Source organism: Falco rusticolus, chromosome 1 (assembly GCF_015220075.1).
Source record: "Falco rusticolus isolate bFalRus1 chromosome 1, bFalRus1.pri, whole genome shotgun sequence".
NCBI classification, from domain to species: Eukaryota; Metazoa; Chordata; class Aves; order Falconiformes; family Falconidae; genus Falco; species Falco rusticolus.
Window position 1 is genome coordinate 13,971,158 of NC_051187.1, and position 13,875 is coordinate 13,985,032.

The 13,875-nt window shown below is 39.7% G+C and overlaps 1 protein-coding gene across 2 annotated transcripts in view; it reads right to left on the reverse strand.

Annotated features, from left to right (window-relative positions):
• Positions 1 to 13,875, reverse strand: part of PITPNM3 (PITPNM family member 3) — a 119,021-nt gene that overhangs the window by 66,638 nt on the left and 38,508 nt on the right. For both annotated transcript variants that reach the window (XM_037411017.1, XM_037411026.1), the window contains one exon: positions 9,127 to 9,234. In XM_037411017.1, the coding sequence (XP_037266914.1) occupies positions 9,127 to 9,234 (108 nt within the window). The remainder of the gene's footprint in view (positions 1 to 9,126; positions 9,235 to 13,875) is intronic.

Sequence of the window (13,875 nt, forward strand, 5' to 3'; positions counted from 1 at the left end):
CATGGCTCAGGGAAGGGGGAGGAGGTAGAAGAGTTGGGAACAAAGTCAAGCCGGGGAAAATGGGGAGAGTGGGGGGGAAATATTTCTAGCTTTGTTTTATTTTTCACTAGCCTACTCTGTTACAATTAATTGGCAATGGGTCAAGTGACCCTGGAGAGCATCCTTTCATATGGTATACTACCCCAGTTCAATCTTGGAAGCTCTTGTTTGAGTACTCTGGGTAACAGCCTGGTTGATTTCTCTCTGCACTGGGCCAGACAACCACTTCACACACTCATGAACAAAATATTGTGTGACTACAATGTTCTAATTCTCCATGGTCTTTTCATCATGTGGCAGTCATCCTAGATACCAAGATCCTCTGAATTCTGTACACGCAAAAAGTGACTGAGATGAAAAAGGTCCTCAGAGTCATTCAAAAGATACAGCTGCCCTGGTTTCAGCTGGGATAGAGTTAATTTTCTTCTTAGTAGGTGGTGCAGTTCCATGGTTTGGATTTGGTATGAGAACAATGTTGATTGCACTCTGGTGTTTTTAGTTGCTGCTAGGTAATGTTTATACTAAGTTGAGGACTTTTCAGTTTTTCAGGCCTGGCCAGTGAGAGGGCTGGAGTGGCACACAAAACTGGAAGGGGACACAGCCAGGACAGGTGACCCAAACTAACCAAAGAGGTATTCCATACCATATGATGTCATGCTGAGTATTTATAAGCTGGGGGAAGAAGAAAGAAGGGGGGGGGGGGGGGGGGGGCGGCATTTGCAGTTATGGTGTTTGTCTTCCCAGGTAACTGTTATATGTCATGGAGCCCTGCTTTCCTGAAGATGACTGAACACCTTCCTGCTGAAGGCAAGTAATGACTTAATTCCTTGCTTTGCTTTGCTTGCGTGGCTTTTGCTTTACCTATTAAGCTGTCTTTATCTCAACCCATGAGTTTTCTCACTTTTACTCTTCTGATTCTCTCCCTCACCCCACCTGGGGCAGGGGGGAGGGGTAGTGAGCGAGAAGTTGCAACATGCTTAGTTGCAAGCCAGGGTTACAACGTGACAATGCCCTACTTGAAAGGAGATTGCTATCCTCTTAGGTGTACCCTTGCACTAGAATCATCAATAATATGACCATCTTATCATAAGGAGATGCACAGTTCACAATGAATTTGTATTCGCAAATTCCAGCCTCCAGGACCAGCTCCAGTCGTTCTGTGCTACCACAACACCTTGGTCTTAAATAGCACTGCATATCCCAATGAATCGATGCGAGTCAGAAGTTTACACAATCTTATCCTCACAGCTGGGGGTGAAGAAAGGTTAAAAGTATCACATTTTCAAATGTGATCTATAGTAAGTAACTCCATAAAATACATGTCTTAATATGTTCAAGTACAAGCTGCATGGAAGACCACAGAGTGTCAGAAGACAAGAATGAAGTCTTAACTACCAAACTCCTAACCCGGACACAAATCTACTCTGCACAAAGTGTAGACACATTAATTTCACTTAAGCTGGACCAACCTTTAAGCAAAGGAGCTTCAGGCACCCCAGCCAGAACAAAACAAATCAAACAGAAGGTAAAAGGTGATTATGACCACTGTACCTAAGCAGGAACTTCTTAAAAACACACATACACAAAATCAGTTGTCACAAGAGGTAAGTATTAGTCATTCTAATTTTCATCAGCTTTTCAGTTAGATTATTGTAAAAGGCAACAGAGTGCTCACTACATTCTTGCTAATGTAAAAAATAGTATTTTGTGAGATAAGCCAAGCATTGACTCCACAGTTAGAAAAAAAGGGTCTAATTATTAATAAAGTAGCGACTATTCAGTTGTGATCCATTTTCCTTTTACTGCAATTAATTACAAATAATGACTGTCAGGATCACCAGTGTTTCATCAATAAGGAGCCCAATTTTATGTTTTGCCTTATGTGCAATAATATACACCACAGCCACTTTACTGGGACTCCATGGAGTAACCAGGCCCAGACCCAGGCCCAGAATTTGGCTCTTTGTAACAGAGTAGCTAGGGGTTGCCTCTGGAATAGAGAACTGCAGAATGATACTGTTGTAACCAGGGCCTTAAATACGCAAGTTCTCAAACACAGGGTAAGCATCTTTCCCCAACTTCAACAATAACCACACCTATCAGAAGCAGATTTATCTCCAAAAACAAGATGGGAGTTCAGACTCCATAGACCCTGAAGTCCATCAGCTCTTTGCTGGAACATCCAGCCAGGGCCTGGGCCTGGGGGTGGGGAGGAAGGGTCATGGAAGTCTAAGGGCTGGCGATAAGAATGCTTCTCCAGTTGTTTCTTGGAGCTCACAAAATGACCTCAGATGGTCATAATTGCTGGCTCTCATGCAGCTAAATTTTTAACTGATGTTCTAGATGCTCAGTTCTCTATATCACTTGGCCAACCTCCAGACCTGGCTAAATCCTTTTAGGAAACATTAAAGCCATTTTCATCAGAGCCTGCAGGAAATGTGCATAAGCAAGCACACACTTCTACACATCTCCAACAAATTCTTTATGAACCAGAAGGGCAATAAAACCTGACTGCTTTCCAAATGAGCTCTTAATCATAATCTGTTACTTAAAACATTGGAAGTCAGCATACATCCGATCATACAACATGGTCTTTTGAGAGACAAAGCCAGACAGATTTATGTTTGCTTTTTATGCTGAGGTCAAGGTTCCCTTATTTGTCTTATGTTATTTCCTAGCTTTACTGTGTTATAACTTTGAGAAGGTTCAGAACCAGAGAGCTCACCTATTGCCATTTTAATGAGCATACAAACTTTATCCCCAAGTGTATTTGCTCCCAGATATTAAGTACATCTTCCAGTGCAAACCAGAAGTTGTGTGCTCCTGAAAATCAAGAGCTGTGAAAGAATACAGTCAAAAGATTCAGAAATTGAACACAGTGATTTTTAGATGTTATCTAATTCTACCACATCTTACAAAGATGTATATTTCTTTTCCTTAGAAGAAATAATGACTGAACACAAACATGCCAATTACCTATTATCCCACAGCTACACCACAAATTCACATTACTGCAAATATCCTGCTATTGTGATTTTAATACATAATCTAAAATAGACCATTTCAATCTTCCTACTCACACATCCATCTGTCTTTCCGGAGATCATCTTCACATCTCAATTTCTAAGGGAACTTTCATAGGAAAAAGCTATTCACAGACAAGAAAGATGCCCAAGTACTTTCCATTCACTGCTAAACAAATTTCTTCAGGAATCCTCCCACCACTGCTAAAGACAAGAGCTCTCTTTCTACCCATGTCCAGGTCAGTAAGCAAACCTGTTACACGTACAGTGTGTTCCTATCACATTACCGAGTAACTAAAAATGATATGACAGGGCAAATAGACAAAGGAGATCCATAAGGATTGCATTAAGATCTCAAGTCTGACATTCACTAAATTCTGAAATCTTGGCTTTGCAAATTTAGTTCTGGGATATTCAGGAACTCTAAAGAAATACAGCCTGTCCTGACCTTCTGGTGTGTCAGACTCCTGTCACTTCAGTGACGGGCTAAAAGTGAGATGTGCTATGTCAGCCAGCCAACTGAATAGATAGACTGTTTTCACATCCAAACTGCTATGCAGCAGCCAAGGGACAACACAGTCCCAAAACCCAGTTGCACCATAAAAGCTGCAAATGAGCCTGGAAATCCACTGCTCTTAGGGTTTCTAAGGTTGGTTTTGTTTTATAAAAAACACAGAACTAAACAACAGACAATGAAAAAATAAAGCCTCTGGGGAAGAGGAAGAGTCCAGTGGCCCTCAAAAGGCAAGTCAGTTTCCTTTTGTTCAAAAGGAACAGTTTGTGCTAAAAAATGCCACTGACAGAAAAAAGAGGGAAGAAATTATAGAAAGGAAGGGACAGTAGCAGCACAAGTAGTAAGACAACACAGCCCTTACTGAACTGAGAGTCTGGGTACCTTCAGCACAGTCTCCAGACAATTTTTTTCCTGCAAAGTGATTTTTTAAATTTTATATGTTCACACTGTTCTTGCTTGCTTTTCTTGGGGAAGAGACACAATCAGCAGTTAGAGGGTAGTAGAGAGCTCAGCAAATGAAAAAAACCTGCCAGCTAAGTGCAACATGTAGTGAAGACGACTGCACTGAGCAAGACCAGCACCTACACCTTAAAGCCCTTCAGAGGCTTAAACAAAACACTCTTTTTTGTTTCTCCAAACAAAAATCTGGAGAAAACAAACAGTAATGCTAAAAAGACCACTCCATTTCAGCACAGATGCCTTTCCCATCCTGCCATAAATCAGTCTGTTTGAAGTATTTTACTATACCAAGAAACTGCAGCAAGAGTACAGCCTGCAGTGAAAGGAACATACCGTGGTCAGGAAAAGGATGCATACCTATGTTGATCAGCTCATGACTGCTTGTTTCAATCATTATGCAAACGCCTTAGCTACTGTGAAATTTTTCCACAATGGTACCAAGGTCAACTACAGGTGGAATTCTGTTCTTTGCCTTACTGCATGACATGTGGCATATAGAGCTGGTCTACAGAAGGCCTTTCTCCTTTCCAGATACCTTCTACATCATCCCCCAGTGAAAGTCAGCAGTACAAGAAAAGCAAAGTCTAGCAAACTTTGCCTAGAAAAAACCTCCCCGGCATTCCTGGTAAGACAGCCAGGAACTGGGAGTTGTCCAGCAATGGGTTTTGGCTCACTGAGGACAGGCAGAAAATCAGAGCGCCACAGACAAAAGCAGAAACTCAGCACAAGGAAAAACATGAAGCTTGCATGTTTTGTTACATCTGATGCAAAAAAGAGAGGCCTGAAGTTGCAATGTAGCTTGCACAAATTTACACACAGCAGCTGCCTGTGGCAGCAATCAAAAAAAGGCCCGCTGCTTCTGCTCACCAGTTAGGCAGAGGTGAATAAAATTCCCCAGCATGGAAGCTACCAGCTCAGGAAGGACAGTCTGATTCACTAAAGCTGTAAAACTTTTTTCTCACTGCAGTTCAGTGTAATTAAAGCTGGTTCATGTTCATGAATGTGTGATGCTGGTAAGCTGGCAAGGACCATATTGTATTGGCATTGAACTGCAGCGCTCATTCCTTGAGACTCATGTTTCTTCTACTCTTTAGAAAAATAAGGTGGATTGGGGTGGGAGTGACAAAATGAAGGGCGAAGAACAGTAAAGCCCGTTGTCTGACTGAATCATAGCAGGACTGCCTATCTCCAGCTGCCATGGCAAGCACTTATTTCCCTATAGAGCTCTGTGGTTCTTCATCCATTTCAGATATTTCTGGATTCCCTCATACTTTTATTTGCATGTGTGAGAGAAAAGAATTTAAACATTTTTAAAAGGCTATGTAACAAAACATTTAACAAAAAATATTTAACAAAAGATGGGCAACTGAGCGAGACAGGATGACCCTAGTACTCATGTGACCTTATTTTAAGTCTTACGCACGTTTGGTCTCAAACAAACATGTCTTGACCTCACTGGTAATGTGTGCTCCAGCTATGGCATTTTTTCACCAGGATTTCACCCTTTGAAATGCTAACACAGGTTTAGGTTTACATGTCGATTACTAGCTTGGGTTCAATAACGTGTTTTTTCTGTAACAGGTATTTGCCTGGTTTGCCAGTTAAAATGTACAGTAATCTCATATCCCGCTATACAGAAACTTAAGTAATGAAATATAAAGCATATCTTGAATTCAAATTATATAAATAGTCTTTGCAATATTTGCAAAGATTTCTTCACCTCACCTTCACTGCACTGTGTCAAGAGTACAAAAACAAATGAACAACAATTTCAACCTTACAAACTTTTAACAATATAGATCTAAAGTAAGGATATGAACTCCAGGCAGCTGGAGGAGATGCAAAGCATTGAAATCCAACAGGCTGAATTTGTTCTTAGTGCCCAGTACATGCAATTTTCCTTAATTTAATGGACAGATGCTTTGCATCAGGAGTGAATTTAAATGTATGACTATGATGTGTGAAAATGCTTTTCTTCCACAACAGGGAAGGCATCTTCATCAACATAATTTATGCAGCTGTGAGTTCTTCATTCAGCTTGATTGCTGTTTGTGATATTTTCTGTAATGAAAACGTAATAATTTTAAATGCTGCTGCCAGTTTTCCCCTAAAGACTTACTTCTACCTCTGATGAGAAAGGTTGTGCTGGTCAAGTGCTCTCAGTCATACTTACTGAGAATCAATGATTGAATTAAATTATATACTTACCATTTACAGAGTTCCTGAGGACCTTGTCTGTCTCACATTGGAACTATAGCATTACTTAAGTAGCATCCAGTGGGTCTTAAGCTCTGCCCAGAGCATACTGTATCTTCTCATATGTCTTCATTTGTTGAAAGAGCCCATAATTATGTACTCTATTAATCAATTTTTTTAAACCATGAAAAAGAACCAGTGCTCTGCTCTCTGCACAGGCACCTAGCAAAACCACTGGCCCTAGAGAGTGAGTGAATTCTAAAAAAGCTCTCTGCAACCAAAGCCAATGAACTCATCATTGTCTGAAAGCTGTAAGTAAATCCAGCTGGGAGCGGGGGGAAGTTTCTCTGCATCAGGAGACCATACTCTTCACATCTTTCCACTGAACAAGTGAAATACCCTGGGAAAGAAGACATACAGGCCATCTTCCTCTTTGCTACATTTTAAAAGAGAGAATCCAGCTTTACCTGAACTTTTAATGTTTTTATTGTAAACAATTGGGCTAAGGTGAAATACCTTTCTACTGTGGCACAAAAGACAATACAGTCTTCCTTCAAACATACTCCTCCCTCCTCTTTGCCTTTATCATTTGTATCTGATGGTTGCTAATCACAGACTTTTCTAAACTGCTGAATTGGTAACACTACTCAGTCTTGTTAAGCTGTAGCAAAAGCACTGTACAATTATCTGCACTAACAACACTGCAACATGACCTATAAGCATTTGGCAGATAATTCCATGAAGGTAAGATACAGATGAACACATGTAAGGAAAAAAGAAAAAAATAATGATTAAAAAAGATAAAATCAACAAGTATCTAACCAATAGGACTAAATCTGAGACCATGAGGTTGCAGAGGAAAGAAGGAAATGCACATAACTACCTCACCTATTTAGAAACCTGATGTATTTAGCAAGGGTGCATCAGGGAAAATTTCTAACCGGCAGTGTGCACTACAGCCAGAACTCTACATTCTTCTGCATTACTGAAGGAGTGAAATTACATTCTGACATAACAAGACATGGTACACGTAACATTAGGTCAGACTTGTGCTAGCCCAGTTCTTAATGACTTCAGTCCTTGCCTGACACCTTGATTCAAGAACAGCCAAAATCAGCACAAGAAACTGTGACCTAAAAGCAACAGTGAGAATGTAGATGCATCTAGGCCAATTCATCAAATGCTTTGAGTTAGGTGCATTGGCTTTAAAGCCTCTTCAAACAGCTGTGTACAAACAGAAGTGAAGTGAAAGAAGAGAACCAATAAGAACTCTTCCTTTTACAAAACATCACAGAGGATTAGATTCAATGAAAAGAGAAACTCTTTGTATGAAGAAGCATGGACTATAGCTCAGGGGCCTGCTTCATTTGTTCCTGTACAGATCTTCCATGCAACCTGGGTCTCATGTTTTCTTTGCTGCAGCTATTCAACTGCATAATGCAAACAATGACCCTTTTACCAGCCTTGCTTCTTAAGAGCAGAAACCCTTAGCAAGTCTCTTCCAACTCCTTCCTCAGTGCCCAATACAAAGGGCACTATGAAAAAACCAAACAAAACCATTCTGATATAATGAATGCTAGAATGAAAATAATCATTCTAAATCTTTGCCAGCCCTGGAGAAAAGAAAGAAATATCTGCAAGAATGCAAGGACAGTTCTTGGCAAGTCATTTAGAAGACCAACCATATTTGATGCAATACTGTATTAATTTTTATTGGTACTTTTTAGCAGAGAAAATGGCATATTTACAGCACATACAGTATCTCTTAGAAATTGCCATTTAATCTCTGGCTCCAAATAAAGTAAGTTACATACATACATACATAAAGCAACATAAGTGAGGCCTTGATATCACTGTTAAGAGCAAATGCAAAACAGGGAAGTTTTTTCTTCTCTAATTACTTATTTAACAATTGTAAATACACTGTGTCTATTGTGTCTACCTGTCACTTAAATACTATCAAAATAAATAATTCTCATGGTATGTAATCAAGAAGTTTGTGACTCAGTTAATATTACTTCTATACACCTGTATACTAAAACAGACCTCTTCACAGCTGTCTTGAGCACTGACTACATGTAGCAAATCCATAAAGAAAAGCCTCCTGAAAAGGCTCTTAAAATGGACAAAGCCATCAAAATCTTAAAAAAGCTAGATTAACAAGCACCACTATACATAAGCCCCATACTACTGATGTATAAGGAAATCAGGTCTTTCTCGCTCCCTAAATTCAATGAGGCAATTTTATTTTTCAAATTACTAGGCAATTTAGGAGCCAAAGTAACAATAAAAGGAAGACTGCTTAGGCTTTTGTCCTATGCCCCAGATTCTTACTGGTGTACCGGTGCCCATTTCCCACTCACAGCAGTGGCACATAGTTATCTAAATGTTTACCTAAAACTGGTCCCAATACTCCTTAAAGTATGTGCCCCCTTGAAAATTCCAGATAATGATTTACTGACTTTAAGGAGCAAAATAACCCAGTGACAGTGACCAACAAGTCTCTTACATATGTTCATTACAGTCAACATACAAAGCTTAAATTGTGGTCTTGTCTCTATCTCATAGTTGTTGAGCTGAGTCCGACATTGACTTTAAATTTAAATTTATAAATAAATTATATTTATAATATAATATATAATAAATAAGTATAAATTATAATATATAAAAATAAATTTACCTGGCCTGTCAGAGAAGTTTCCTCCTGAAAGACATCATTGTAATTCATTTCCCAGCACTAAAAGAGTACTTACATATCTATGTAAATCTTTTACTATGGGATACTGTAAATGATATTTCTGTTGAGTATTTACACAATATCTGACAACTAATTGCTTCAGTAGTCAGATTTTCTTGTTAACTTCCAATTAATACATACGGAAAGCTAAACATTACCTTGATTTTCTTCGAGTTTCCCAATTGTTTCTATCTGCTCAACAAGGTCATTTGAGTTCCACTGGCTCATGCCTATGAGAATGGCATTTTTTCCTTCCACCATCTCTTCTGTAGGAGGAAGGAGAACAGAATAAATTGCAGTGATGAACAACAGAAAAAAGACAGAATGAGAACTAGTAATTGAGAGAAATTAACAAGTCATCCTGGTCCTTAACAGAAATACCTAACAGCTTAACATATGCAGGACTCTACAGGAAAGCTTCTTGCTTACTGACACGCCCTACAGTGTTACCTACATGCTTGATATATTGTGTGCTGGAAAACCATGGAAGAGAGGACTGCCTGAATTTTTGCTCTTACCTTGAACAATCACTTAAAACCAAAGCTTGTAATAAATCACTTTGAGTGTTTAATATCAAGTAACAGGATTAGTCAAAATTCTTCCCCCCTCTTGAAAAAGTTAGTGGTTTTTTTACTTCAGATCATTCAAAAGGCAGAGAGAAGAATGGACACACAGACCAGTTTAAGGCTTTTCAAACATGTTTTTTCTCCTTTTATCAAAGCCACCTGTGCTACACAAAGCCTTACATTTTCGTCCAGGGACAGAGACATAATGGAATGGCAACGAGCCCACAGCACAGAGAACCATCTCTTTTACTGGAATGCCATCCAAGGAGGGGGGGTGGGAAAAGCTTTCAGCTTTCACAAAACACCAACAGTGGATATTCTCTCTCTCTCTCTCTCTCTCTTAAAAAAAGAAAAGAAATCCCAAAAACCAAACAGGCCTAGAAGCTATTGGAAAACATTTTCCTTCAATTTAACAGCTGTTTGGCATGAAGTGTGCATTAATCCTTTCTGAATAAATTTACTAAATGCATTTCAGCCTGGCTGCATACAGCCCAGAATGCTCTTTGTACCTAGGATGAGAGCACAGAAAAAACCCTGTAAAAATGATTAATCATGGTTTTTTACTTGTTAAGGCAGATTCAGGGAATGGGTCAAATTCTGTCCTCTCTTACTGTCTTTTGTAGAGAGAAGGGCTCTATTACGGAAGTAAACACAGAAAAATTTGGCCAGAACATTTCTGGCTAAAATGATCAACATTTTCAAACAAAAAAAGAAACATGAGTTTGTTGGCAACCAGGCCTTGCAGTGGTCCTCTAAATTATTTTAAAATTTATGTTCTTTCATGGTTTCTCATATGTACCTCTCTCAGAGAGATCTTGGTACTGGCAGGAGGAAAGTGGATCCATATAAAGCCTTCTAAATCACTGCATAGTCATCATCATATCTTACCTCCCCCTAAGTCCTACCTTTCAGAAACACACACTCATAAAGGTCATTTGTCAGATTTATCAGAGAAGCTGGATCCAGCAAAGCCCTGACTGGACTCAATGCAATCTTAGGTGCTCCCTGAGGCAAAGAAAATCAACCACTTAGACCAGCATTTTGTTCAGGTTTTTGTCACTTTCTTTCACAAAGGCTGCTTTATTAAAACTGCTTATTGTTTGTATTATAGTGGAACCTATGGATTTCAAAGAGGTTGGGAAATACATTCAGTTTGCAAAGGAGAAGCTTGAAGTGGAAGACCCAAATACTCTCAAGTTTTACATATAGTTTCACTTAAGAAAGCCGACATTTAATCTACAAGTGACCATGTTCTCCAGTGACAAAGTGCAAGATGAATGTATGGAGGGGCAAAAGCCTTACAGGTTTTAGTGGGATCTCTGTAGAAGAATCAGCATTCTCTTTCCTATTTTGTAGATGCAGCTGTCCATAAGTAGTAAGAGACTTGAACTTTCACGGGTATTTTGGTTAGATTTGTAACCTGCTAGAAGATTTGTATGTAGACAGCCAGTCTAACAGTCATATTTGCAAGTGTGAAACTCTTGTTCTCTTTCAGCAAAGAGTAACCTTTTCAGAAACAAACATTTAAATCTGTAGGTTAAAATGCGTTTAAAGCACACTCTTCAGCGTTGCTCCTGCACAACTGTTCAGGTGTGTGAACAGTTTTGGAAGGTATTTGGGAGGGAATGGTGAAGCCTAAAAATTCCAACTCTTTTTCATCAATTTGAGTTTACTCTTAATCCCAGGACTGTTAAAAGAGCAACAAAACAGTTCCTTCTAGTTCAGAAACAGCAGATACAGACCTGAATGAGGACCAGGAAAACTTGAGGAAGGAGTATTACAGGACTATGTCTGTCCTGACTGTTAGGAGATCTATACCAATTCAGTGGCTGTCAAATCAGACTCCAACACACACAATACTTAACATTCTCCACAAGGCTATCAACATGAAAAGACCAGAGAAAAACCTGTGAGATGTAACACATTCAGCACACTTCGCCAGCACATGTGGGAAGAGTAACACTTGAGCACAGCCTCAGTGGCCTCCATTTTCTGCCCTCCGCTTCCGTCTTCCGCAGCAGTTATAAGAAGGGCAAGGCTAGAAGGGCAAGCAGAGACTGATACATTTCCTTTTGCTTTTTTATTAAACCAGTTTTCATATCAACATGAAAAAAGTCAAAGCAAAAATATTTCTAATTCTAGCACGTTTCCCAGCAGCATAAACTTTTTTTTTTTAGTTTAGGCATAAGGTGCCTTTGGTTAAAGAAACAAGTCTCAGGCAATCTGTTCAAACCAACACTATGTAAGAGGCTGTCACAGCAAATTATTAAATGGGTTACAGAGGTCTAGTGACAAGACAAAGCTACAAGTCACTTAGCAAGAGAAATTACACAAAACATAGATGCATCCACAAGAAATTAATTCTGCATTAAGAATAAAAACCAAGCTTAAAACTTTGGATTTTACTCAAACCACAATGTACTGTAACTTAGATGGATTTTGAACTGCATTAAGTTAGAAAGCCAGCTAACTTGGATCACTGCTGCTTCCCTGGGGCAATGAACATTTTTGGAGATGAAAACCAGCAGGATAGCTTGAGTATGTCCATGACTACCAACAGGTTGCTATACTTGGAAAAGAACATGTACCTGAAATTCTTTGTTCAAGTATAATTTGTCTTCAAGCACAGCAAGATATATATTGGTTTTCAGACTCAGGATAAAAATATATAACTCCTATGCCTAACTCACCAACATTTTGCAGCAAGAATCTTGAGCTTGTCCCTCTTGTAATTATCGATGATGGTTTTTATCTTCCATCATTTCATCAAAACGTATAAATGGCAAAAACCCACAAACTTTTAATTTTAAAGTAGAATGAATGTTAGTATGAATAACATTGTTTACAGAGGGAGGAGATTTTTCTCTGCTTACCATGAACATAAAGATCAGTGTTGAAGAGCTCAATAAAGCATAGGTGGTTTGGGTAAAAAAAAGCATTTCAAACAGCAGGAATGAAGGCAAGTACTGCAGAAGGGCCTTCATGCCACACAGTTTTCTGTGAAATCTGAGCAGCCCTCTAATTTAAGCAAGGGCTGACCCCTTATCCCTGGGCCATTCCACTTTAAAGCTCTCCTAACAGGCAAAGGGCTTCCGAGTACACAAATGTGGCCCTGAGTTTTTGTTCCCTTTAAACCTTCAGCATGCGACAGTGTTTCTGAAACACAGCTTGTCTGAGATGAACGCAGCCATGTGCCTCCAAGGAAAAGATTCCAACCCCACCCTGCCCCTCCACTGCTGAGGTGATGGCAGCAGAATATACACTGAAGGACGCAGAGGCTGCTAGCACATCTAAAAGCAGCTGACACTCACTCAGAAGGCCTGGACTCTCTCTGTGGCTGTCACAGAACCTGGGGTCGGGCAGGGAAAGCCATTCGGTTTTCTTTGCATCCAATGCCTTGCCAGCAAACACAGGATGACCTGCATCTCTCCTTCCATCCCTTGCCTGCTTCAAACTGTGAAAAGCTTCTTACCTTGTTCACATGCAGCTGGAAATTCACATTGGTAGACATTTGATACACACAGAAAATATTTTTAGGGATCATAATTTACCTGAGGAAAATCTGATAGCACCAAGGCAAAAGTCTAATAAGCCTAAAGTTTCCAGCATGGAAGAATAACACAGTTCTGCTTTGAACTGAGAACTTTCTCCCTCACTTAATGCTTGTCACATGGAAAGCAAGAAACAAAGGAAAGCTGGGCAAAAGAAAGCAGTAAAATAACACTTCTCCCTTCCACTATGGATTTCACCAAATTAAGTAGCTAGCCAGAACAGATGAATCAACAGTCAGAACATGTACATCTCCCCCATCTCAAATGCAGGTGCTTGATTCTCTGTTTACAAGGCTGTCAGCCAGAAATGTCTTCATTTAAGGAACTGGGGTTTGACCCCAGCTGTTTTTCAGAATGCAAAAGCTGCTCACTAATGTTATGTTTTAATTGTGCCCACTGCTGTGCCCTTTGCCTTCTACTTCAGGCCGTCACTGAAGTGCAAATTACACATGGGTAGATGTAGAGTCTGGGATAGCTTCCAAATTCACCCATAAAATAAAATAGTACTCAACTCCAGCTGCACTGTGCAGAAAGTCCTTTTAGCTGCAAGAACGTCAAGCACTGATGAAGTACTCTGCATAAATAACAGAGAATGGGTGAGAGAAACAGGTAAGGAACATCACAGGAAATGTAATGCTGGAGACAGAACAAGGGTATCAAGCTACTTCATTTCTAGGAGGTGAAAGCTGGAGCCTTTCTCCTGGACAGGTCCTCCTCATTCCAGCACAAACTCCTGTGGTTTCTCTGGTGCTATGCTTAATCCACTGATAATGCCAATTACTTTAGCCCA